Genomic DNA, 27283 nt, shown 5'->3' on the forward strand with positions numbered 1-27283 from the left:
TGACTCGGTTTCTCCTGACTCGGTGGTCAGTGCAGAAATCCTGTTTAAAGCTTCCCTGCTAGAAGAGTGGGTAGGCTCCTTCTGAATCCTTTCCATCCCAAAGACCCACCACTGACCTAGGCTGTTGCTTTGCTTTGCTTGGAGGCAAATGCGTCTTGGTTCAGCAAGCTTGTAGCTAAGCATGTCCTGGAGTTTGTGACTTTTGAGCCTTGGACTGGGGATAAAGCATGCGCACCCAGCTGCTCTGCTTCATCCACTTGGAATGGCCTTAGATCTTTGCTCCCCAAGAAAACAGTCAAGGCAAGCTCAAACAGGAAAGAGCACTTTGGGTCAAATTCTGATCTCTGTCCAAACTTTGGCCTTGCTTTGTGTGGGATGGGGAAAGAGAAGGAAGTTGCCACGTTCGTTCGTTCGTTCGTTCGTACAACTTTTGATCAAACACTTACATGGTGGAAAGTACACTATACTGTATTAAAACAACACTTCCTGGAATTGAGGTAAAACACATATCAATATCAAAGGGACTAGCACCATAGGTTAAATAAGTTCAGGTCATTAGTAGGTCTTAGACTCCTGTATCATTTTGGTTTAAGCCCAAGTATGACAAATGAACTAGGTTGCCCAGTGGACAATTTAACCTCATCCTACTGAAATCCTAGGAATGTTTTTGAAGGGGTGGCATTAATGTGGCTTTTGGTTTCCAGAGAATCAGGGGTTTGTTAACTGTCACCTGTCAAACATGTATAAAACCAAGTGCAATGTGAAAAAAGGACATGTGCCATGGAAATGAAATGCTCAGCAGACAGATTAAAAATAGAGTTGGACATCTGACAACTTAAAAACTCAGTGTGCTGGAAACTATCCACCAGTTTGAAGGAGTAGTTTCAAAACTGGTGTCTTGTTTGTATCATGTTTGTAGAAGAGTCTTTGAACTAGAACTTGAAATACAACATATATACAAAAATACTTGCAATTCTAAAGTACAGGAGATATTCCTCAATCTTTCTGTTAATTTGTGCAGAAACTCTGGCAGGGAACCTACCAGGCAGCTCCAGCCTATGCATGCTTGCTTAAAAGTAAATCAAATTAGTTCAGTAGGTTTACTCCAAAATTACTTTGCATAGAGTGCTTGGAATATAATTGTGCTTCTTACAGCTGTAAAAAGTCAGCTTCAGTTTTCGTGGGAGGAAAAAAGTGTTTTTTGGCATTTCCTAGGATTAAAAAAAGAGAGACGATGGGAGTCTTTTCTTGCGCCTTTCCAAAGTGGAGTTGGTGACCAGCCTTCTGTATTCATATTGCATGACATGCAAGCAGCAAGAGCTAGGAAGGCGTACCACTTCCCTGTGGGGATAAAGTTAAGAGCAGGGATTCTTTGAGTAACCTCCTTTCTCTGAGCGCAGTATCTGTGTGTCTCTCTACAAGTCCTCTTTTTGTGCTGGTTTCAGTCGGGTGGCTAAGCTGGTGTTTAAATGAGGGGAGCAGATTTCCAGCTGCCATGCCTTTAAAAGTAATTTATTGGGGTAAATGAGTTTAGCTTTGAGCAGACTCCTGGGTTCCTAATTTGCCTTCACCCAAACAAGCCTTTCTTTCTCCACTCGCTCTGCGGCATCCGTCAGCACCGACACTCAAAATCTCCCACAATCAAAGTCACTTCACTTTTGGTTCGCACCATTTTATAAAGAAGCAACAATGAATCGAGGCAGACAGACTTTCTGCTAAATTGGCGCTTGGCTCGAAAAGAAAGGAAAAGAAAGAGGAAGCCTTGATCTTGTTTTGAAAAAGGCATTTCGTTTGGCTTTATGTTCTTTCTTTTGAGACCCTTTTAAAATTGACTTCAACCTCGGCTTTTGGCTGACCGTTGCTTTTTGTGACTTCTCCCACGCCGAGCCCTCCCCTGTTCCATCTCTTATTTTATCTGAAGGACAAACCAGAATTAGGTCGCGTTACTGCACCTCTTGTCAATTCAAGGTAGAATCTTTTTTATGTCCTTGCTCAGGAGTAGTCCACTGGAGTAAATAGTAAAGGCTTTTACAAAAAGAGATTTGAAGATTGTTATTAATTGCCTTCAGGATCACAGTTCTAAGTATGGTTAGATACCTCCAACCTTGTCGGAAAGGAAATAATTTGCAAACTTTAATTCCTAAAGCAGGGAAATGTACAATTTGCATGGCACATTTAAACCCTCTCTAGCAACTGGCTTGCGCCAAAGATGCATTCGATTGCAGTCTCTTTCATATGGCAGAGAATCTCATAGATTCCGGATCAGTTTTGATTCTAAATTTAGAAAGTACAAGATTTAATCAGTAAGTGTGATGACAGATCTGCCACATGTTTACTCAGAAGTAGGACCCATTGTTTAAATGGGATCTTTATTCAGTTAACATAGGATTTCACCCCTGCCTAAACAAGGCAGCTTTGAACTGTACTTCTATGGAAGTAAGTTGCGTGGCCTGCAATCTTATGACCAGTGATTTTCGGAGTAGGTCTGTGAACACAAATTCTCTGAAGTAGGCTGCTTCTGTCACTACAATTTTATAGAATGGTTAGGCTTAAATTTCAACGTAGCTTGAAAGTAGTTGGTCAGTCCATGATAGTGGAAAGCATGTGGTTTCTGCCTAACAAGGAAGGTTGCAATATAACAGGAAAAGTTATACCTCCAACACTATCATAACTTTGTTTTACTACCTTATTTTTAAAAAGATCAGTTTACATTTGCCAACTTTTTCTTGACCACCCATTCCAAACATAATCTCCACTTTTCACTGTTATAAGTCTCTTTTTGCACAGTTTTCAAATATCAAACTAATTTCAAGAATGACATATAAAATACTTGTAAACTTCCATTGCCTTCCCCACCAATTTTTAACTGGCTTTGTTATAAGTGGTCCATTGGCAATGCAAGCCTCAGTCTAGCTGGCTTTTTGCACTTTCTTTCTTGTATGTCTTGTGTATTTTGATTTCATCAAATTATTTGTGTGGATTGCATCAAGCTATGGGAATAGATACAAATACATAGATACAAATACAATACAAGAAAGGCACTCCTTGTTGCTCTGAGGCCTGTTACTCTGTGTCTGTGATATCCAAATTGTTGTTGAACTACAACAGATCAGTCTAAAATGCAGGTGACCAACTAAGGGAATGTTTAGACAGGAAAAAAAATTCTACAATTTCCCGTACCATATAGCTGGCCATGCAGTCTTGGGCACATAACAGATGGCACCCCAAGTATATGGAATAACATGTCTTTTCAGGGCTATTAATCAAGTTAACAATAATGGCTAAACTGATTGCAATTTAATATACACATCGATTGTGTGTGGGTATAATTTTTTAATAATTCAATAGTTCAGTTGAGCAGTTTAAACACACGTGAATTCAGGGGTTATATGTGAAACCCATATGGACTGCTTTAATTGTTCAGATCTTTTACTCAATTAGCATGGACTAATGAAAATATTTAAACAATTAAGCATTTGATTTTATGGATGCTACAGTTAATCCTTGTGTTAAATTAAAGGCTAACACATTCACACTATAATATTAAAACTGGAAGTAACCCCCATTGAGCACAGTGGGACTTTAGGGGAAAATACACGTCAGCAGGGTGTAGTAGGGTTTGACTATTCACCTCTGACATGAAACTGAAACCATTCCAAACAGCTTGCTTGGAAGATACATCAATAGAATTTGCTAAATGCCCTTAAAGGGTTGGTTGTGTGTCTCTCTGAAATACATTAGCACTAGAGATAGAGTTCTGTTTCTGTGCTTCCCCACCCTGTCGGTTTTTTCTGCTTATTAATCATTCAAATAGTGTTTTCACACTGTGTTGGGTAGGATATTTTTACAAATTCTGTAGCAGTTGTATATCTTCTCCCTCGTGTGAACATGTTTGCTATACTCAGAGCCATCATTGCATGGATCTGTTGCAGCAAAAACAATAGTTTTGTGGCACCTTGAAGGCTAACAAGTTATGGTATAAAATTTCAGGGGCTGCAGCACTTTTCATCAGAGGCATGAAGTCTTAGCTGGAGTTGCAGAATAAATTTTATTTAAAATGTATTTGTTAAGATATCGGGCTGTTTGAGGAAGCAGCTAGATTCACTTTGCTTGCAGCTGGATACTCAAGCCAAGTGTAGCCAAACTATTTTACATGGAAGTAAATTCCATGTGGGTTTTACCAGCATTTATATGCGAAAGATTTTTGCCATCTTATGTTTACTGGTGCATACAGTCACATTCTATGTGGCTTCTGACTACCAAGCACATTTACATGATGGAAAATTTATTAGTGGTACCAAACAGGGGAGAGTAGAATTACTGCTCTGAGGGTGCCTAGATTGTTTCCTAGTGGGTACTTTTTATTGTAGTTTTCAAATTTTATTTTTCTTCAGCAGATATGGGTGAATTGAGCTTACATAATTTCTAAGTGAAGGACAACACCATCTTTATTTGCAAAACCAAAATGTTGTACCACTTTTCCAGGTCATTCACTAGATCAATTAAAGAAACCTTGATATCCAAATATTTTGGCTTTCAACTCCCGTAAACTCATCTCAGCCACCATAGCCAATGGTCCAAGACAGCTGGGAGCTGAAGCCCAACCCATTTGAAGCACAATAAGTTGGGAAACATTAATTTAAAGAATCTTGTGATCAAATCAAAGGTATCATTTTAATTTAGCAGTGGGGGTTTTTAAAGCTGATACACTAAAAATAAAGTGATAAGCAATGTTCTACCCGGAAAAGAAAGTTTTTTCTAAGATGCTCCCTTCTGTATGAATTATCAATAGAGTTTTCTTTGTTCAATCAGGAATGGGGAAAGGTTTTTGTAATGTAGGAGTGGAAAACCTGATGCTGGAGGGGAGGGGCAAATTTGGCTCAACAGGGGTTTCTAGACAGCTCTGCTCCATTTTTCCTCAGCCACTGATAGTTTATTGCTTTCCTGGCTTTTATGCAGTTCCCCCAATGTCCATGCTAAAGGGATGAAATGCCTCTCCTACCACTTAGTCACTGGCAGTAAGAGGTTTAAGCTACGATACACAGGGCATATTTGTATAAGCAGAGTTGTTTGAAAGATGAATGGGGCTGGGAATATTTATTAATTTTATTTTAAATCGGATGGAATGAGTTAGGGGAAAGAGAGAGGTTGTCTGCTGAGCCAGATGTAGTTATGAGATTTATATCCCACTTTCCCCCAACAAACTTATATCATTCTCCTCCTACTTTCAGCCTTATCCCCAGAACAAGCACCCTGTGAGGTAGGCAGGCCCAAGTCACCCCGTTGGCTCCACGGCCAACTAGAACCCAGATCATCCAATTCCTGGATCCACAGCAGCTCAAGATGTTTCCTCTTGCATGTCATTCTCTCAGGGTTAGGCTGCAATTCTGCCCCGATCCGAGGCCGGCTGCAGGGCTTGGTGGGTGCCCCACAATGGAGGTACACTGTGGCAGGCATGTGAGCAGAGCCCCTCTGAAGGCCGGGGAGAAGACTTGCTCGCAGAGCCCCTCTGCTGGGACAGAGCAAGGCCACTGCAGTGACCCCAGTGGAGCAACGGAAGGGGCAGCGGGGACTAGCTGCATCCCGGGCCACAGCCATGCCGAAGGGCCATTATACAAGCCCCGTACCTGGCGTCATTTCAGCATTGTGGCAAAGCTCTGGCTGGTGAGGAACATCTCCCAGTACTTCACGGGGCATAGGGACACCTCACTGATGTTTCGGGGGTTGGTGCCACACGCAAGCCTTGCTTGTGTGTATGGCACTGCCCAGATTCCCAGCTGGCCAGAGAAGGGATGTCCTGCTCCTCTGTTTTATCCTCACAATCAACAGCAACCCCGTGAGGTAGGTTAAGAGGCATTGACTGGTCGAAGGTCACCTGGTGAGCTCCATGGCTGAGATCTCCAGACTCCTGGTCCTGTCACCGCTATACTGCACTGGATCCCAAGCCATGCTCGTCAGGAGCAGCACCTCCTGGAGTGAAGTCCTCCGTAGGACCTCAGACACTGCCCGGTCGTACCTCCCCCATGCCGTGCTTACCTTCCACCCATTCTATCCCTCACCTGTCCGGTACCCCTCTCAGAAGACTGCTCTCCCTTTGGGGCACAGAGCTATGGGGTATTTTGATTGGGTACTCCAAGTGGCTTCCAGTGCCCAAACTTCCATTAAAAGGTCATTTTCTTAGAAGTCCGCTAGTCATGGTGCAGTGATGCACCTCAGACTTGGAGTTTCCCATCCAAGTCAAAAGTCTGTCTTGGGTTATTGCACTGCATTTGTGTCCTGCCCTTTTCCTTCTTGTAAGGAACCCAAGAGGCTTACCTAGTCCTTTGTACGCTATCTTATCCTCACAACAGCAAGTCACTTAGGCTGAGGAGGGGCGACTGGCCCAGAGTCACCCAGCGAGCTTCATGCCCGAGTGAGGACTAGACCCTGCATCTCTCAGGTCCCCAGGCCAGACCTGTCTCCACCATGCTCATCAGGTGATGGCCTCAAGGTGCTCCCATAGCTCACCTTATCCTGTCATGCCCCCTGGAGGTTTTTTGTGGCCATTGCAAGCACCATCTTGGGGTACTCCCAAAGTGCCCCAGCATTGCTAGGCAGCAAGGTTTTCTGGGTTGCTTGCACGGTGAGGCTTGGTTTGCTCCTGGTACGTCCTGAAGAAATGGAACGGAAGGGAAACGGGTGTGCCCTGGGGCAGCTGCTAATGAAGAGCAAATACCTGCTAAGACTGTTGGTCCATCATAAAAAAGACTTATTTATTTTATTGTCATGTGCCGTTAACTCATCTCCAACTTAAGGGTGACCCCGTGAATGAAACCCCTCCAGAGCTGCCATCTGTCCAGCCTAGTGCCCTTAACTCTTATGCAATCTCCCACCTTTAATTGATTAATTGCACAATCAATTAAACCTTAGGTGGCTGATCTATCAATTCAAATCCCACAGTCCTAGGACCCCACTATGGTAGAAGAGGCAAGAGTCTGTCTCATTTTCCAACATCTTCCATGCTTAACTCCTTTGCCTTTGAGGCCAGGATTTGGCCTAGAAGCTGTAAAACTGACTCGAGAGGAGACTCCCCCGCCACACACACCCCGCTTCTGCAGCGGGTCTGTCATTTGTCAGCTCGGAGCTGCCGGCGTGATTGATACCTCCAGCGCTGCATCCCCCAACCTTCTCCATCAGCCAAAGACATTCCACCGGGCCTTGCCCAGCCTGCCTGTCGCCACCAGTCAACCAGCAACACAGTTTGATTGAAATCAGGGAAGTCTCCTGCTCCCCTCCCCCACCGCCTCCCCTTTTATCATCTTACAATAACATCATCCCAATCATTTATTTTTACAACCAAGCTGGGCTGCGCTTCACCCAGCTCAGCCTAGCGGCAGGAGATGTTGACTTCTCAGGGCACATTTTCGCAGTGCTCCCTCCCAGCCTCTGAAGAAGTCGATGGCCCATTAGTAACCGCTGTTCTCCCTACAAGTTATTTATTACTGATTTTAAAAAGAATTGAAATCAACAGAGGGGGAAACAGGAGGCTTAAAAGTATTTTTTCCTACATGCCTAAGTCAGGAAGAAGAGAAATGTCTGCCTCTTTAAAATGGAATGGAAAGAGTCAAAGACAGGCATTAGAAATTCTTTGTATTTCTCTGATGATCTTAAACTGCTTGGGTGAAATTGAGATTTCTTCAGGCTTGTTAAAATCGGTGGCATTCTTCTCATTTGGATACAGACTTAGCCAAGCTTTACGACAGACCCACTGACATGATTTACTTGTGAGTTGTCCCATGGATTTCAGTGAGACCACACTAGCCATGACTAAGCAGGATCCAATCCCCTGTATTTAAGACCGATGTGAAAATCTTACAGGTTTGAGTGGGACCATTCGGTCGAAAGGGAGAGCCACAGGAACTCAGACCCAGCACCTGTCCAGTTCAGCTTTCCAGTCACGCAGTGGTCAGCCTCTGGGGAAGCCCACAAGTAGGACATCGAGGCAAGAGTACCCTGCTGCTCATGTTCCCCAGCAACTCGCAGCCCCATCGGTGAGGGTGTTCAAGGATAAGCTGGACAGGCACATGGTGGGCATGGCATGAGCACAGCTGGCTGGAGCCGGGGGTCAGACTAAATGGCCCAGGAGGCCCCTCCTGGCTCACTCTGATTCTGTGTATAGATGAGCATTCTGCCTCTGATAATGGAAACAGCATAGACTGACAGCCATCAGAACCAGTAGCCTTTGAGAGCCCCATTGTCCATTTGTTTGTCTGATCCCCTTAGCAATCCACTCTGGTGGTCCTCACCACATCTCACGAAGGTGAACTCCATGGTGCAACTCTGCACCGCATGAAGTGCTTCTTTTAATCCCCTGTATTTGCCTCCTTTCAGTTATATTTGGTGTCCCTAAATTCTACTTTTATGAAAGAGGGCGAAAAATGTCTTCCTATTCACGTCTTCCACACCATTCATAATTTTGTACACCTCTGTCAGTTTCCCCATATTATTTTAGCTAAAAAGCCCCAAAGGCTTTACCCTTTCCTAGTAGGAGAGGCATTCCAGCCTCTTAAACTCTTACACACAGTTGCTTTTTTCTGTGTTTTCCAACTGTAGAATAGACCAGAACTCCGCAGGCTATTCCAAGTCTATAAAGGCAAGATAGTCTTGGCAGTTTTATTTTTGATCCCTTTCCTAATTATACCTAGCATGAGTTGGCCTTTTTAACCACAGCTGTGCATTGGGTCAGCCTTCTGATCCAGCTGTCTGTTACAACGCCAAGATCCCTTTCTTGATCAGGCACTGCGAGCTCGGAAATAAGTTCCAAAGAAACGAGTGGATTTTGATTCAACAGTAGTTAGGAAATAGAGAACATACATGCAGGTGTGCGGTAGGAATAAAATATGGCTGGGATTTGTTTAGTGTCACAGCTGCAAGGGAAATATTTCCATTATCTCAGAGTTACCATTATTCCATCACCATCTTCTGAAAGCTCTCGCAGAAGACAGTGGCCTTGGATATTTCCCTTCGAGTCTGGGGAAGCTCATATGTGGAAATGTGTTCTTTGTAGCCCTGAGGCTTTGAATTGCACTTGGAAACAAGTTGGCGGCCAGATCTTAACTGGCGTTGATGTTCAGCATGCCTCGTTCAGGTGACTTGTCTGCTTGCTACAGTCTCCAAACCGTCTTCAAGGGCAGCCCTCTAGTGCACCTTCTGAAGTTGGCCCTCCAAGTAGGAGCAGAGCGGCTGCAAAGTCACCCTCAACCCAGCAGGTTGCTCCAGGACACTACGCCTGAAGGGGTGGAAAGCCACTGAGATATCTGCTCGTATCAACGGGGGTGTTCTTGCCCTGTCCCTCTCCTGACAGCGGCCCCCACTCAAGGAGACCAAAGCGGTCTCAGTACTGAAACCAGGCCAGAACTTCTTGCGCTAAGAAACACCTTAAATATTTTTCTGATCAAGGACTTTGGATACTTGTGCGTGTCTGCTCTTTGGCCTAGCTTGGATTGAAGCACCCCAGCTTTCAGACTGGTGCGTGGCTGGTAAATGCGTATAGTGATGAGGTACTCAGTGTAACTGTTCCGTTAAGCACATCGTTGCACCTGAATTAAACTGGCTCTGTGCTATGCGATCGATGGCACAGAAATTCTCCAGAATGGAAATACTCCATTCTGACAGTGCATTTAGACACAAGCAATTGCAATGTTGTTTCCTCCCCATTTTTTTTAGCATTTCCTGCTCTTAGGAACTTAAGTGCTCCTACAAAAGGAACTGGCTGACTCATACTGGCATAAGACCATCTTAGGCAAACCTTGTGCATCTCTTGGTCACACTGGACTTCTTCTGCAGTACTTTTCAGTTCTCTGCAGGATGAATCCAGATGTGGGGAAGCATCTGTGCAGGATTCTTGCTTGCTTGCTTTTCCCCATGCTACTCTAGGATGTCTATAGGAGAAGCCTTTTGACGTAGCTCTGAAAAAGCTGCTGACACAGGGACATGCACATGGTGGGCATGTCATGAGTGGAGCCGGCTGGAGCTGGGGGTCAGACTAGATGGCCCGGGAGACCCCTTCTGACTCACCCTGTTTCTAACACCCGGTCATGGATGCTACAGAGGTGCCCTCCCATTTTAGCTACGTCCCTGTCTGAGCATTAGAGATTTCCCCAGATGAAGCAACTCCATAGCTGTGTGCTAGAAGGCGTCACGGTGCCAACTTCCTTGCGTTGCCACATTCAGACAACCAGTGAATGCGAACAAGAGAAAAGCCAGAGTCATGTCAACTGCCCTGCCCCCAAGTTCTGTATTCTGTGTGCATTGTATGAGTCTGGGTACTGATTCTGTGTCCGTGTCTTCTCTGGGACTAAGATTTTCTGAAGGGCAGTGTGGAAAGGCTTTTTTGGGAGTCTGAGTCCTCCTGCAACGGAGAACCATGTGGGCGCCAGGGCTTTGAGGTCCCTTGGACACCTCCATGGGCCTTCCTGCTGCCGCCACTGGCTGTTGCTCTTTCGATCCCCTCTCTCACCGCTGCTGCCTCGACAATCTCAGAACCAGCAGCAGGCCTTCCAGGCATCTGCCGCTCCTTGTTATTGCCGCCACCGTTACCTGGGCCAGAGCAAGAAGCAGGTGAGCCAGCACATTGTGACAGTGTGAAGAGCAGCTGGTCCAGGGGCCTTTGGCAGCGAGCTGCTGCTGGGCCATGGGCGCAGCCTTGCCTGCGTACCCTTGATACTGGCCCCGAGTGCGAGTTCTCACGCATATCATTTCCCCCTGTAAGGTTGGACCAGGATCAGTACACCACAAGGAGGGATTTTTGAATTTCTGGGCCAGAGATAAGGACTCAGGCAACTGTGTGACCTAGTGGTTATAGTACTGGTCTGGGACTTGAGAGATCCTGGCTTGAGTGCTCACTCGGCCATGAAATTCCCTAGGTGATTTTTGTCATGGCTAGCCCAGCTTACAGGGTTGTTGTTGGTTGCAAGGATAACATGGAGAGGAGGAAAGAGTCATGAGCCCGTGTGAGTTCCCTGCAGGAGGAAGAAAATATAGTGTAAATATATTATTATGATTTCTGATTATTATTATTTATATATTATAAGGAAATATATAGATACATATTGGGGGTCTAAATATAATGGTGATAATGGTTGTATGCACAGGTACATAAACCAAATTCCACAGCATTGTTTATTTTATTTTGAAGGAAATGAAGGGGGGACAATTTGGAATGGACGTCTGATAGAGGAAGGAGTGCCTAGCATTTGATCTGCCAAATCAAATGAGTTCCCCATGCCAAATTAGGGTGTACCCCCCACATCCTTTACTGCCCCTCCAAATCAGGGGTGCCTTCCCTCCCACCCAGTCACCAGCCCATGAGAGGTCCCAGATACATTTTCCTTCAGACTCAATGAGAAGGCAATTTATAGCAAAGCAAACATATGTCAGAAAAGGAGTTCATTTCCCCTCTGCTCTGCCAGTACCTCACTCCACGTTTTGGTTCGTAAGTGGGCTTTTCTTTAGCTCTTTGCAGGTGTTCACCTGCTCATGCTTTGGGAGCCATTAATATACATCTCAGCCCCAGCCCTGCATGCCCGGTGCCCATGCAGCTCTTCCATGCAAGCATTAACAGAGTTCCCCCAGTTGGAAGCTCTGCTTAGGCATCCCACTGGAATGCAATTCCAGCCTCTTGTGCTCAGCATGCCAAGGTCTACATGGAAGTAGGACGTGGAGGGACACTAGGGATGGGTCCTACATGCCCTACCCCAGCCTGCCTGCCATGACGTCCAACAGGTGAGCAGGTGAACGCATGCACTGTGGTTCTCTCTCCTTCAGGAACCAGTGTTGGATTTGATCATCCAGCAGAGAGCCAGGTGTGATGGTGAGCATGTTGGACTGAGGACCTGGGTTCCCGTCCCCACTCAGCCATGAGGCTCACTGGCTGGCTTTCTGCCAGTCACAGATTCTCAGCCCAACCTACCTCGCAGGGTTGTTGTGAGGATAAAGTAGAGCGATGTAAGCCGCAAGAGGAAAGTCAGCTTATAAATGCAATATAATAATCATAAATCAGGGACAGGTTCTCAGTCTGTATTTGTACTAAGGAGTGTTGAATACTTCTAGACAGGTTAGAATTTCAGAAGATGCAGATTGATTTTTTTAATCATTGGTTCTTAACTTGTGCAGCTTTTAAAATGCAGCTTTACACAAGTTGTGTAGCTGTATGGATGTACTACTGTGTTCAGAATTCGTTTTGCAATTTGCCCCTCCTTCCTCTCCCCCAGCCCACCTTAGTGGCAGCCCATGAATCCTATAACAAGAATTATTAAATTTCAGGAAGAAAATGCTTCTGTCAGGGTTGAGAAAGGCCGTGTTCTGCCAGCACCTAGGACCTGCCCTCTTTCTCTGCCCTCTGCTGCCTCATCTACAAGTTGGGCCTGTTAGCTGATAATTACATAGCCATATCTGGTAGTTTTCAACAATAACAAACAAGAGCACAAATTAAATGCTTCTGCTTTGGCCGCCTTTATTTATTTATTTATTATTTAAAACATTTCTATGCCGACCCATTCGCAAAGAGCCTCGGGGCTGCTTACAAAGCAAACAACAATACACACAATTAACCTTAAAAATCCGGAGACATCTCGGCACAATATAAAAACCCAATAAATAGTCAACAATTAACAATTAAAATAACTTTTAAATAAAAAGGTCTTGGCCTGGCGCCGAAAAACAAATAACGACCAGGCCTCTCTGGCGAGTGCATTCCATAGGCAGGGCACCACCTTAGTGAATGAAAAATCTGTCAATTCCACTCTCCCAATTAAAGTTTGGGTCATTCTGAGCTTTGACAGTTTTTTTAAAGTTTGCATGCAAATTCTTAAATATTTTGTGCACTTTCCTCCTAATGCATGTTTTTGTCTGTATTTTAGCCTAATATACATCCTTTTGCAACCAACATTCCTACTATAATGCACTTCTGAGCATTCTTCCTAATATAGGCATCTTTACCTGCATTTTTGATTCAATCACGGTAGGAGCCAAGGGCCATCAGGTCCACCCCCTGCCCAGTGCAGGACCAAACTTCATGGGGAGGTGTCACTGGGGAAACTTCAACTTCGAACTTCAAAATCTGGAAATGAGCAAGTTTCGAAGAGTAGCGGAGTTTGCATAGTGCTTTGAAAGTGCAACTAGGCAAGTTCCCATTAAAATGCAAAGTGAGTGAATTTCTTCCCGTTCTCGGTGTTTCTGTGCAGTGAGTCTTTGGGATGCCCAAATGCTGCGTTTTCATCCATGGCCTCCAGTGACTCGGTTATAGATCCATGCCTGCTTCTGTCTGTCATCCTTGTGTATGTGTCCGATCATTGGCTCCAAGCCCTGATTACTGGAATTCCTCTAAGAAACAAAGCGGACCTTGCAAACATAAACTGTGCGGACAGCAGCATAAGCAAGCCATTACAAAAACGTTTTTGGGGAACAGTTCCTGGCTGGGTCAGGGGAGGGCAATGCATGGCCCTCCAAATAGTTGGGACCAAAATTCCCATCAGCCCTTGTGAGCATAGCTTACGCTGAGGGAGCATGGGAGTTGTAGGCCAAAATACTTGGCAGGCCACAAGGACCCACTCCAGCTCTAATGGAATGTGCCTGAGAAACCTGTGCATCTGCACAAAACATGCAGCTGAAGCAAGCTGCTGTCTGACCGAAATAGGTTCTCCAAGTGCCTGCTATTTCCTTCTTCACCAACCTTCCCGATGGTGAGCAAAATACCTTTGGGCAAGGATGCTGGTTGCTCAGCTCCCCTGACCCAGATGCAAAGCAGAGCAGGATTCATGCAGGGTTGTCAGTTTATATGGAAAGGAATTGGAGCAGCTACTGCTTGTCATGAAAGAGGCCCACACCTACGGAAGGGGTAAGAGCTGGAGTGGGCGCTTGTGGCCTGCCAAGTATTTTGGCCTACAGCTCCCATGTTCCCTCAGCGTAAGCTATGCTCACAAGGGCTGATGGGAATTTTAGTCCCAAATATTTGGAGGGCCATGGATTGCCCTCCCCTGGCTGGGTTCTTCATTGCACAGTAGGTCCAGTAGTGCAAAGAAGAATGTAAGGAATGAATGTTTCCTTTCCCATCTAAGTCTGGCTAAAAGATGTAGGGGTGCCGTTGTTTCCTCTATGGTAGATTTTTTAAAACTAATTTCTCCTGAATCTTAGCGTTGTTATTTCCTACCTTTTTCCCTCTTGCAAGAAACCCAAGATGGCTTATATATATCCTGGTAACATCCCATGGCTGAGCATCCCATGGAAACCAGATCTCCCTAGCTCCAGTGCTCTAGTCACTACCCTACACTTCCTCAGAATGCAAACTAGAAAGAGACACATAGCCAGTACATTCTATTTAGTACAGATCCTTGTTAGGGAAAGTCCAAGGCAGAAGAAGAAAAGGGAGATCATGTAAGAAATGGCTTAACTCCAACCAGAAGCCACATCCAGCTTTGAATTGGATGCTGTGTTTTATTCTATTTCTATTGTGTCTTATTGTTAAACTGTCCTGAGGCCAGAGTAAGGGACAGTCTAAACAAGTTTTGAATAAATTTAGACTAGCTGAGCAGGACTGTGAAGGCAGGGCATTTTGGACGGCTTTCACTCATAGGGTTGCCATGAGTTGGAGATGACTTAATGGCACATGGTAGAAAACACAGAGCCTTACGTCAGGCCAAATGCGCATCCTTTATCTGTGTTGCATCATTGCTCCTTGTGGAGCAATTCCTCTTCGTTGTTTCCTCTTCATTGTTTCCTCTTGAGAAAACTGTTAGGAAGTCGCATTATATAATTAAGGGCACATTCCACAGGGGTTGCCTGTTACTTTCCGACCTCAAAGAATTACAAACATCCTGTGCAAAGTGGGAGGAGCTCGGAGAGGGAGGTTTCCCGATGCTTCATCCTGCAAAGACGCTTGAAGGCCAATTTCAGCTGATTAATAGGGGTGCTTTGCAGTGGGAGCATTATCTGTGTTGCATCATTGCTCCTTGTGGAGCAATTCCTCTTCGTTGTTTCCTCTTCATTGTTTCCTCTTGAGAAAACTGTTAGGAAGTCGCATTATATAATTAAGGGCACATTCCACAGGGGTTGCCTGTTACTTTCCGACCTCAAAGAATTACAAACATCCTGTGCAAAGTGGGAGGAGCTCGGAGAGGGAGGTTTCCCGATGCTTCATCCTGCAAAGACGCTTGAAGGCCAATTTCAGCTGATTAATAGGGGTGCTTTGCAGTGGGAGCAAAGGAGGCTGGGGCACTGCCAAGAGATACGAAGAGTCTTGGCAGCGGCATTTTCTCCTCCTCCCTGTTTTGAGAATGCCCCTTAAAGCCATTCTTTGAGTTTGCTTTTCCTTTCTTGGAGAAGCAGCTGGTTCATGTGCAAGTGGTGAAGGTGCTCTGAGCGTGGAGTTGAGCTGGCATTCCAGAAAATCTTGCAGCTTCCTGACGGGTCTAGGGGCCACAAGACTCCCCTACAAACACACTTTCTTCTAACCATGTATGGCAGCACGTATGGGGAACATATGGACCCCTGTGTGTTGTTGGACTGCTACAACAACTTCGCCTTCATAGCCTGTGGTGAGGCGGGGGGGGGGGCTGCACTCCACCGACATCTGCAGCAGGCAACACAATTCCCATCCTTGGTAAGTGGAGTGCATTCATCTCGCCACAGCAGAAATGTGTCATATTCACAGACACTTACAGTGAAGGAGATGGCAACCTTGCTTCCCAGATGGATGACCGGACCCATCCCACGCGACTCCGTGCCTGGAATCTCTTGCTCCTCCTCCATTTTTAGCCCTGCCTGGACCTCCTTTTGACAGCCTTCCAAAGGCATAATCCAGTGCAGCTTTGTTCCATGAAGCTGCTGATCTTAATACGAGCTCTTCATACTTGACTACATCCACTATATCTTTCTTTATCATCAAATTCAAGTGGGGCTGCGGTTGTCCATCAATGCATGGGTATAACTGGAGGGCAGCCAATACAGGGAGAATCAATCCAGACCAGATTGTTGCTGGGCAGTTCATCTGCCCAGTTGAGTGGTGCGTATCCCCTTCGGGATCAGGTTCAGAGTCTGGGAAAGCTCTAGGATCCAGCATTGTCTCACCTGCTTGAGTGGCCTGTGTGGGTAGGATGAATTTGATCAACTTAGATCAAGGCTACACAACCCTCCACTCACTGCTGGCAAAAAGCACTCCTGCTGCTGGGTCTTATACTGCATTTAGATGCTAAGGATTTAATTTGTTATAAATAAGTCACTGTTTTATTTTATCCAAAGCCACTCAGATAATTACATCTAGGTGAGAGATCATAGCAACCTCTAGACAGCACCCAGGGACCCATTGGATTCCCAGATCTCTAGTCAGAGATGGGAATCGATGCTGTGAAATCCCTCCTTTGTAGGTGATGCCAAAAGAGCTACACTGGCTGCATCTCCAAGGCTGGAAACTTCACCTCCCAGAGGAGGTAAAGGAGGTGTTCTGAGGGCCAGGAGGAGATAAGACTGCAGTGAACAGGATAGGACATACCCTGTGTCTTCTGCATCTTCCTTCCTTCCTCCTCCAAAGACCCCGGCTAGTTGACCAAAGCCAGTCATCCACCAGAAATGCAGAGTGGAAGAAGCAGGGAAAAGGTGTTTGCCTTCATCACTCCTGCTGCTGTGTGCAAATGCCCATAATTCTCCAGGTCTGGAGATGTACAGACATCTTGGTTGGATTGCATTCTGCACAAAAGTGCCGTCCTATGCATGATTAGAAAAAGCCCTACCGCTCCCAGTGCGTGTGTTATGTGCTGTCAAGTTCTCTCCAACTTCTGCTCTTCCAAGTTTAAGGCAGTGGCTTCCCTGATGGAGTCCCTCAGCTCATACTTGGTGGTCCTCCTCCTCCTCCTCCTCCTCCTCCTCCTCCTCCTCTTCTTCTTCTTCTTCTTCTTCTTCTTCTTCTTCTTCTTCTTCTTCTTCTTCTTCAACTTTCCCTAGCATGATTGTCTTCTCCTGCCTCCTCATGATGTGTCTGAAGTAGGACAGCCTCAGTTTTGTCACTTTGCTTCCAGAGAAAGCACCTGGCACACCCCAAGGTGAATCACATGACTGTTCTACTTTCGGTTCGATTAGGAAAATTTGCGTTTGGATCCTTGCTTGCCCATAAACCATGCTGAATGACCTTGGACCAAACACTATTTTTCCAGCCCCATTTATTCCACAGTGTAGCCATGCACACAACCTGTCATCACCCTCTCCACCCAAACCCAGTAGGGTGGCCACTTTTGTGTCCCAGGACAGGACAAGAGAGGATATCGGTTTGTAAAAACAACTGCCCTCTTGTAGTGAGTGATGTGTAAAGATGCTAATTTAAAAGTCACAAATATTGTGTGAATAGAAATACAACTCATCTCACCCCAGTGGGGAAGGTTGTAGAGGTGGCAAGTGTTGATGCGTAACTGCAAGACCGCTCTCTCTCCTTTAAACTGGACTTGAACTGGACAGTCCTTCAAGCCGAGGATGCTTTTGGGTAGAGAACTGTCTCCTGATAGTCAGGTGGTCACCTACCCCTACACAGTGAGAGTACCCTATAGGCTTCTAATCTCCTTGGAGAAACCATAGCATCTCCTTCCCTATGTGCCTGCTCACCCCTTAAGATCTGGGTTGGAAGTCCTTCTTCAGGAGCCCTCTTTGAAGGAGATTAGGAGTGTGGCTACCTGGAGAAGGGCCTTCTCTGCGGTGGCACCTTGGTTGTGGAACATGCTCTCCAGAGAGGTGCGCCTGGTGCCAACACTTTATTCTTCTCAGCGCCAGGCCAAAACCTTTTTATTTTCCCATTATTTTAAGACCTAATTTCCATTTTAATTGGGCTTTTATTATGGATCTGATGCTGTGCTTTTGCTGTTGGGCCATCCTGAGACTTTTATGTATAGGACAGAATAGAAAAGTTTTACCTAAATAAATAAAAGCACTCAGCCATCACCATCAAATGCAAAAGTGAGGGTCATCCTAGAAAGATGTCAGTAGTTCCTGGTGCTTGGATTTGTATACCTGGATTCTAATGATTTCAGGGTCTCTGATGGAATTCTCATTTGTGCAAGAAACTTGGAGGAGCAAACGGCTGCTGTGACCCTTGTGTCAATGCACATATTGTGAATTTTCCAAAAACAAAGTAACCTAGATCTTTTCCCTCTGATATGTCTGGTGATATCGGCTGCAAAAATGCATGGAGTTATCCAAACTGGGACTATGGAGGCTTGAGTTCAAATCCCTCACTCAGCTGATATCAGACCACTTGTGTTCTCTCAGCTTGGCCTACTTCACCAGTTGGGTTTTGCTCCCTGGAGACGAAGCAGGATGTGTTTCCCTTAAAGTTATAAAGCTCTTGGCATCCTTGTATCACTCTTGTCCAGAAAACTTGGTCCCATCCTGGCCTCCTAAGGGAATGGGCAAAGGAGATACCGGAATGCTGTAGGAAGGTCATTCTGAACACTTCTGGAGAAATGATTGAGAGTGAAGTTTGCCTGTCCTTTTAATTGAGGGAGGGGGAAGTGGACATCCTTCTGCTTTGGGTACTTTTAAAAAGTGTTGGCTTGTTTTAATAACATCATCAGCATCAGAAGAAGAAAGCATTAGGCATGGAAAGAGCCTGTTTCCGCTTCTGTGCATGAGTTATCCAATACCTCCTTTCCTACATCTCTGAAGCAAATGGTGACCCAGTCTGGAACTAACTAACCATTAGTAAAGGGCTAACCATTTCTGAAGAATAACTATGGCAGCTCTCTCAATCTCATACCACCCAGGTATGCAGCACTACAATTTCCATCACCCCTGCCAGCCATGGGGGTGGGGGAAGCTGCCTTAAATGTAATTATTGTGACCCAGAAAAAGTCAATGGCACGTAAGACTCTGTCCATACGTGCCCAGCGGGAAGCATCGTTTAATCCTACAGGGGGTCACTTCCCTCCCTGATTCTATGCTCATTTACTCAGGGTTAGGTCTCACTGGGCTATCATTTTGGACTAGAATTCCCATCTGGTTGTGGTGGCTATGCTGTGGTTAGTAATTAGAAAACTGTTCATGCTGACTGAAATTGGTCAGTCTTCACTTCAAAGTCCAGTTCAGCTTACTTGTTTAATCAGAAAAAAATCACATTACAGATGAGAAAACTGCTCACTGCTGTGTGTATACCCCCCAAAGACTGAAGCATGAAAATGCATATTTTTGGAGCATTCAGCACACTTCCAAGTGCACTGAAAAAGTACACCTCTTAAATGTGATTGTGAATATGGGATTTTTTTTCCCCAAAATAAATGCACTCCATATTCAGGCATGCATATGAAGCAAGATGATTTGCAAGTTGTACTGAAATTCTCATAAATCTGTAGTTTCAGTGTCCCTTGGTGCTCTACCTGAATGGCTAAAGACTTGTGTCTTCCTTTTCCATTTCAGAATTCTTGGAGGAATTCCCTGGGGATGGCAGAGAATGTGTCAACTGTGGGGCCATGTCCACCCCACTCTGGAGGAAAGATGGAACAGGGCACTATCTATGCAATGCTTGTGGGCTCTATCACAAGATGAATGGCATTAACCGGCCGCTTATCAAGCCGCAGAAAAGACTGGTAAGAAGAGATTCCTGGGCTCTCTTGTTCTACTGAGAGATTTTCCCTTCCTCTGACTCTCCTGATGTAGCTTGATGTTATCGCTTGAGTCCTCTGGAGCTTTTGGTGCTGCTGTCATGAGGATGGTAAACACTTTTAGCTCCCTTCAGAAGCTGCTTGCCAGGGAAATGCAGGGCCTGAAGGCAGAAGGGGCTGCAGCCACATTCAAAGGGAGTGAGGCCAAAATGCCAACATTACTGGTGCTTAACACCGTAACTGCCAGCAAGCCACAGGAGAGGCATGTGAATCTTTTGGAATGTGGAAAAACTGCACAGAAGCTGGAAAACCATCAAACGATTGGTGAGCAGGGAGAGGGGTCACCCAAGAGTAGGGAAACTCAGAGGGCTGGACTGAGCCCCCGGGCCTGCCAGGCTTGGCCCCCAGGTCTGAATCCTGCACCTTGCGCTCACACTTGCCCTCTCGTTGGGGCATGCTGTGCTTCAGATTGCAGAATGCTTTGAGGGTAAAGCCTGCAGGTTGATATTCATGGAGTGCTTGTCTCATTTACTTATTTATTTGCCACCTGTTTTCCTGCAAGGAACCCAAAGCGGCTTACATATTCCTCCTCTCCATTTGATCTTCATAGCAATCCTGCGAGGCAGGAGAGTCAGGGACTGGCCCAAAGTCACCCAGTGAGCTTTATGGGCTGAGAGGGGTCTAGAAGTTAGATCTCCTGAATCCCAGTCCGGCACTGAGCCACACAGGCGCTCTCTTTCCTTGTTCTGTGTCTCATAAGTTAAATGGAAACTCCATGTTCAGATAATGTCTCTAAATAGCAGTTGCGTGAGGGGTGTGGTGGACGACAGACAGAGGCCAGTTCTGCTTGTGGGACTCCTGGAAGCATGTGGTTGGTCCCAGAACCTGAACTGGTTTTAGGCTTTCTACAAATAGAAAAGTTCTAGAGCTTTAGGGTGGTCATCTCCTGGCAAACTGGAATCCTATAGAAATCTTTCTTAGACACCAGTGCTTTGGAGGTTGACTCCCAGCATTCCTGGCCACTGGCCATGCTGGGAATTGTTTCTGGAGTGCAAGAGAGCTCTAGAGCCTCCTTGTCCAGCCCAGGTTCCTTGAGCCAAAGCAGTGTGCAAGCGCTCTTGAACCTGGGACATGGGCACCAATGTACCCACATGTAACTTTCAGAAGCACAAATATTTTGTGACCAACTATGATAGCTATTTTTTTACTGGTCAATCCTCCTTAAGGTAGCCATTTTGTGAGAGCACCCATGATACTTTCTCAGAATTCCCCATGTGCTGACCCCAAAAGTTTGGAGAACCCTGTTTCGGGGCTTCTTCTGAGAGAGAGAGAGAGAGAGAGAGAGAGAGAGAGAGAGAGAGAGAGAGAGTTCAGGGACAAAACAAGAGTAGGGTTTTTTCTGACCTGTATTTAGCCCCATTCCTTCCCCTGTGATATCACAGCTAGGGTGTTAATTTCAGGTATCCCAGGCCCCATAAAACCTATGCACTTTCTTCTACTGTAGTGAACGAACTAACATTTGTTCAAAGGCTTCCTATAGCCAGTAAGCAACAGAAAGATGGTCAGGCAGAGTAAAGTTTGCATGCAGACACAGAAACCTCTGAAGCCGTCCAAGTCAGCCATTTCCAGCCTGGATGTTGGAGACCATAACTGCCCACATTCCAGCCAACATGGGAATTATGGAAGCAGAAGTCCAGATCAAAGAAGGGACTGCAATTCCCATCAACTCCAGCAGGCCTGGTCAATGGCAAGGGATGGTGGAAGTATCAATTCCTCAATATCTGGAAGGCCACAAATGCCTTTTTGGCGCTGTCTTGCAGCCACTAGTTCAAGACATGTTGTGGCTTATTTCCATTAGCAAGGGGAGCTTTGTGACCATTGGTTGTATTTACTAAATGTCCATGGCAAAAGCTTCAGTTCCTTAGTCTGAACTCTGTCGGTGATACTTCTGCTATTTTAGCTATATTTATAGCTCCATATCTTCTCATAAGCATTGTAAAATGGTCATTTATGCCACTGCCTTTTTGTTCCCTTTTAAATCTTGAGAATGTTTTTCTCATCTGTGCCCCCAGTACAAACAGAGAGATCATTGCGGCTGTTTTTCAGGATTCAACTCTGGGGCTTCAGCTTCAGTTTTTGTGGCAGAAAGTCAGGCTTTCCAAAAGCACCTCTATCCCAAAATCAGCCTGCTGAACTCTGATATCCCAGGATAGGAGGTTATTTGTCCATGTCTGAATTTAAGAACTTCACGCTTCATTAAATTTATAGTGTGTGTCTGTCCCTTCTACTATTACTCAAGTATAGGATTTTTCCTCCATTGGTTGTTTGGAGAATAGATCATGCACCTTTGGCGGCAAAAGTGTTGACTTGTCCTTGGGACGCCACACGTATTCCCATGAACTCTTTCTGGCTTTGTTGTTGGATTAAAAACCGAAACTACCCAAGCCCTGGATACATGGCTTTGCTACGAGGCAAACCTGCCTTGGTAGTGGCAATTTTGTGTTTGTACACAAGCTTGGGATGCACGGGTTTTGTTAAATCCATGCTATGTTTCATGGATTGTCCGGCATCATGGAATCAGATTTTTTTAACGGATGTGCAACATTCTGAGCCCGCTTCCTCAAGTATGCATTAAGCAAGCAGGCATTTGCCCAAATCCCTTCCGCCCGTTTTTCTTTTAAACAGTCCAGAAGCCTCTCTGCTCCAGAGTCTCTTGAATCTGTTGCAGATTCCTCCAACATCTCTCATGCAAACTTGGACACGGTCTGAACTGGGTAGGAAGAAGGAGAGTATTGGGCAGGGACTGTTCACAAAAGTATGAGCAGGTAGCGTCCAGAGTTCTCTCCTTTAGTCCTTCCTCTCCAGTACTTTTCTTCTAACCCAGCAGGGCTGGGAACAAAAGTCTCTGAGGAATCAAGCAAGAGAAGGGAGACCTGTATCCCATTCCCAGTTAAGATGGGCCTACTTGTCTTTTCTATGGTTCTGGACAAAATGTAGGCTTAAATGCACAAAGCAGCTGTGATCATACACAAGGAAAGATTTCTCTTTTTCTTCCCGGACAGATGGGAACACAGGTTGAAGCAGATAAATGGCAAGAAGGGAAAGGGGTCAAGGAAACCCTTTATCTCTCCCCACCCCCTTCCTTCTCTCTGCACTGCAAGCTTCTTTGCTTTGATTTTTTCCCAGTTGTATGATGGAGGGACACACTCTTCTGTGTGGTTTCTTTTTTCTTATTTATAATCATGGTTTTATTGTAGTAATCCAATTATTTTATGTTGCAAGCTGCTCTAATGTTTTCTTTCAAAGAAGAGCAAGCCCAGATTTTCCTTTGCTTTTGTTCCCTTTTATTTCAACAAACCATTGCAGGAAAGGATTGCGCAACTGAGCATCACATGTGTGGCTCCAGCCCAAGGGAGGCTGAAATTATCTTCACCTTGGAACATTTCTCTGGGCTTGCATTTGAGCCGTCCTGTGAAACTTTCCAGCATGTTTTGAATAAATACTTTTCAAAGTCCACCACTCCGAAAGCTTATCAGCTGCAGTTGGCTGCAGAGGGTGGTGTGTGGCGGGGTTTCTGTTCAGGGCCCGGTCCAGTTTTGTATAAACAATCACAGTGGGGTGCAATATTGAAGTCAACAACTTCCGAGCCAAGGTCAAAACTCCACAAAAGCTGTGTGGAATAGGAAAGAGGAGGGATTTGCTTTCTCTTAAGAGAACATTTGGAATATTTGCAGCACTCTGCGCTTCCCTCCCTTCTCTACATCCAAAACCCCCCTATATCTCTTTCTTTTTGACACCAGTGCCAAAACCTGGGGAGGATGAATGGAAAATGTAATTTTTCTCTGGCAGCATAGCACTTTTCCTTTAAAGCAGGGCTGGACAACCTCAGATGCTGGGGCCAAATCTAGCCTTCTGTGGGTCCCAGTCCAGGCCTTCTTCAGAAAGCCACAACCTCTTTTGCCCCAAGCCCTGATTGTTCAGTTTCTTGTATTTTATGCAGCTTTACCCCTGCCTTACAGGGCTGAAATGCTTCTCCTAAGGCTTAGTTACTGGGTTAATTTAAAATATGCTGGTATTGGGAGGGGGCTTGGCCCTGGCCCTTTGGGCTTCAGCTTCGCCTGTCCCAGGAATGCCACTCCTGGCAGCTGCTCTGAAATGGAATCCGGCCCTTGGACTGGAAGGAGCTTGCATGCTGCGTCAAGTCTGCCAGAGCATGGCTGCATCAAACCCCATGCCAGAAAGTCTCTCTCATTCAAGTTTAGCTTGTGCCATGTGGGCGGCCTTAGGCCCTAGGCCTTCCGCTGGCCAGCTGGGATGCACAACCATTTGGCCCTAAGGACCATACTCGATGCTGGTCTGAAGGTCGCAGGCAGGAGGCAGGTACATGCAGCTGTATGTGCATTCACACATGCTCTTGCACGTGCAAATCCGATGCAGAGTTTCCTTTCCTCACGGCTAGCAGCTGCATATTAAGAGCTCCCTGTATTAAGATAACTGGGGGAGAAAATGAAGAGTACAAGCTATGGGGAAACGGGCAAGAGTGTAGAGATCCACCACCCAGGGATGGGAGGCAACGAAAAGCTGCGTAAATGGCACTACTGGGTCACAGTGTGACTATGATGAGTTACCAGCATCCATGCAAATATATTGCTGAAAGAAAATTGCATCACTGAGTTCAAAGAGGGCCCCAGGTCTGCAGAGGCTGGCAACCACAACCTTCAGCAAGTCATCTGCTGGTCTGGGTGGACCCCATGCCTTAGGCAAAGTGGGGTCCTCCCAAATGCATCTTTGGACCACCCTCTGGGATCCAGACCAGTACACTGGTCTGTTTTAAGCGACTGGGATGAGATCCCAGAGATACTGCTTGAAGAGAAGGCTCTACAGCCAATGATAGCCATATTTCCCATCATTATCTTGAAGTCTTAGTAATCACAGTACTCATCATGATCTCATTGTTTTCTTTTATCCATAAATTATAAATCTGGGTCATTGGCCATTTTTGCTGGTGCTACTGAATTTGACCTGTCAAAGGATGAGCATTGACCCTACTGACTCCATATTCACTATTTGTCATAAAAATCATATATATTTTCATAGTCTGCTTCTCTCAAATGTGCAGGTCTGCTAGATTCCTTTCTTACAGGGAAAGAAATCCATGATCATAAAGCATTTTAGAAAGAGCACTCGAACTGTTCCCAGAATCCCTTATCTGTTCCATACTGAACTTGTAGCAACCCCAAAGAGACTAGGAAGTTTCATGGAACTTGTATGGGAGCTGCATTATATGGCGTGGCACCGAGTCCAGCTGTTGGCCCATCTGGCTCCGCAGGGGCAACCTTTTTGGGGTGATCAGATGAGTTCACCAAGCTGAGAAACTGTTGAGGGCACCACCACAAAAAAACTGCTGGAGGAGCTGTGGTTGGTCGTGAAGGAAAAGTAACCGGTCCACAAGACTAAGTTTATTTATTTGTTTGTTTGTTTGTTTGTTTGTTTAGAAGGCTTCTATGCCGCCCCATTTGCCGAAGCCTCGGGGCGGCTCACAATAAAAGCAGAGGCAGGGTCTGACACTGACGCGCACACAGACACGCACACACACATGGCACAATCCTCTGTATATTCAAGCAGGAAAAAGGCCTACAACTTTTGGGGGGGTTCTGTCTAAAAATACACAGGACCACACACTAAACAGTCCTGTAACCCACACTTATGAGCACCGGCTCAAAGCTTTTTGCTATTTTTGTTTAAGTGGCCAGGTGTCTGCAGGCTCCACATTGTCTCTCCCTGGTGTAGCACCATGCAGTCTACACAGGTGGGCAGCAGTTCTCCAGGGTCTTAGGAGCTTCTCCCAGCTCCCCCCAGAGATGTCAAAGCCTCGTTTCCAAAAAGACTGACTCCTCTCGCCCAAGTTCAGTGGCTTGTCTGGCACTTAAGACCTCTCACACCCAGAACAAGATCTGTGTCCACAGACCACGAGTGGGTATTCTGTGGTTCTCCAGATGTTGGACTTTAGCTCTGTCATCCATGGCCTTTGACCATGCAGACTGGGAGGAGCAGGGGGGCTTAAAATCCACAGTGTCCAGAGGGTGCTGGCTTGAAGAAAGGGCTTTATCTTGCCATGTTTCCATCTGCAGTGGATATGTGGATATGATCAGCCTGATAAGTATAACACTTCAAGCAACTGAAGTGGGCACGCATCCACAAAAGCTTTAGCCAAAACAGATCTGTTGATCTTAAGAAGCCTCAAGGTTCAAGCGCAGATCTTTTGCAAGGGACCATGACCCATGTCACAGAAGAGAAGCCTAGAAAGTGACTGCAAGCATGCTCTTTTAACGACGGCCTTTGCAACTGGAACATTCAAGCATCTTCGCAGCTTTCCCAGCCTCTTCCTGAAAAGCTGAACCCAACAACACTCTTTGCAGTGATGGGCATCCTTTCGTTCATCATTTGTGGTCCCAAGTTTTTAATAGAAAAGTAAACAGAGATGAACTTCATCATGTACATAATTTTCTAGGCAGCTGGATGGTGATTGTCATGAGCTGATAGTTTCTTCCTTTGAGGCTGAGAAGCGTTGCTGAAGCACCTCAAAGTTGGTGGAACACACTTTTGGCCAATGCACATAATGTATTTGCTGCAGGACTATAACACATCAAACTACCGTTTGGGGGTTCCACACGTTAGAGTCCTCCTTCCTCAGCCAAACCAAACATGCCATAGATATTTTAAAAAGTACTCTCTATGTAGCACATGATGTGACATTCATTCAGCTGGCACCGTTATGTCAATCTACCTAATTCACACTTCACTCAGAAATTTACAAACTCAGTCATGCTTATTGGTGTTTGCACTGCGCTGAATTTTGCACTGCAGTTCTCCGATCTAAACCTGTGTGCAAGAGAAAGATGCATAAGAGATGTGTATATATTAGTGAAAATAATGTGCAGAGTTTGCATTATATTAGGGGACATTGCTAGCAAAAATAGCTGGAAATCATAGCAAAAATAGCTGGAAAACACAGGAAATCATACATTTGGAGGAAAATGCATGCTAATATGTGTGGATTTCCCTGTAGACTTAAAAACATGCTGAAATCAGTCATCTAAATGTTTTGAGGTGAGGAGAGCACAGGAGCAATCCTCACCTCTACTGCTCCCAGGCTTGACTGGACACCCGAAACCTTCCCAGTTCAAAAGTTACAAGCAGCCTCATAGAATTCCCCCCCTACTCTTGGATTTCATCTCCCATGTGACGCAAATATAATAAATCTCTCCTGTGCCCTGCAAGACTTTGCCTGTGCATTAAGCCAATGTGTTTTCCTTGTTTTTCAGTCCTCATCTCGCCGTGCTGGCCTCTGCTGCACCAACTGCCACACAACCAACACCACACTCTGGAGGCGGAACGTGGAAGGGGAGCCCGTCTGCAACGCATGTGGATTGTACATGAAGCTCCACGGGGTAAGTTGCTGAGCTGTACACCCTAGCGAAGGCTTGTCCTTCATATTCTGCAGGGGTGAAGGACTGGGGGATCCAAGACATGGTAGGAGCAGCTTAAGGAGGTATAGCTCAGTCATGGAGTGCCAGCTCCTTGTGCAGAAGTTCTCAAGATCAGTCTCTGGGATGTCCAGATAGGAATGAAAAACCCCTGCCAGAATCCCTGGGGAGCCCTGGTCAGTT

The 27283-nt window shown here is 45.7% G+C and overlaps 1 protein-coding gene across 4 annotated transcripts in view; it reads left to right on the forward strand.

Moving 5' to 3' along the window:
- GATA5 (GATA binding protein 5) overlaps positions 1-27283 on the forward strand; it is a 59121-nt gene that overhangs the window by 24824 nt on the left and 7014 nt on the right. For all 4 annotated transcript variants that reach the window (XM_044454967.1, XM_044454966.1, XM_044454968.1 and 1 more), the window contains 2 exons: positions 19429-19598; positions 26939-27064. In XM_044454967.1, the coding sequence (XP_044310902.1) occupies positions 19429-19598; positions 26939-27064 (296 nt within the window). The remainder of the gene's footprint in view (positions 1-19428; positions 19599-26938; positions 27065-27283) is intronic.

Source organism: Varanus komodoensis, unplaced genomic scaffold (genome assembly GCF_004798865.1).
Source record: "Varanus komodoensis strain SLA01 unplaced genomic scaffold, ASM479886v1 scaffold8, whole genome shotgun sequence".
Classification (NCBI taxonomy): domain Eukaryota; kingdom Metazoa; phylum Chordata; class Lepidosauria; order Squamata; family Varanidae; genus Varanus; species Varanus komodoensis.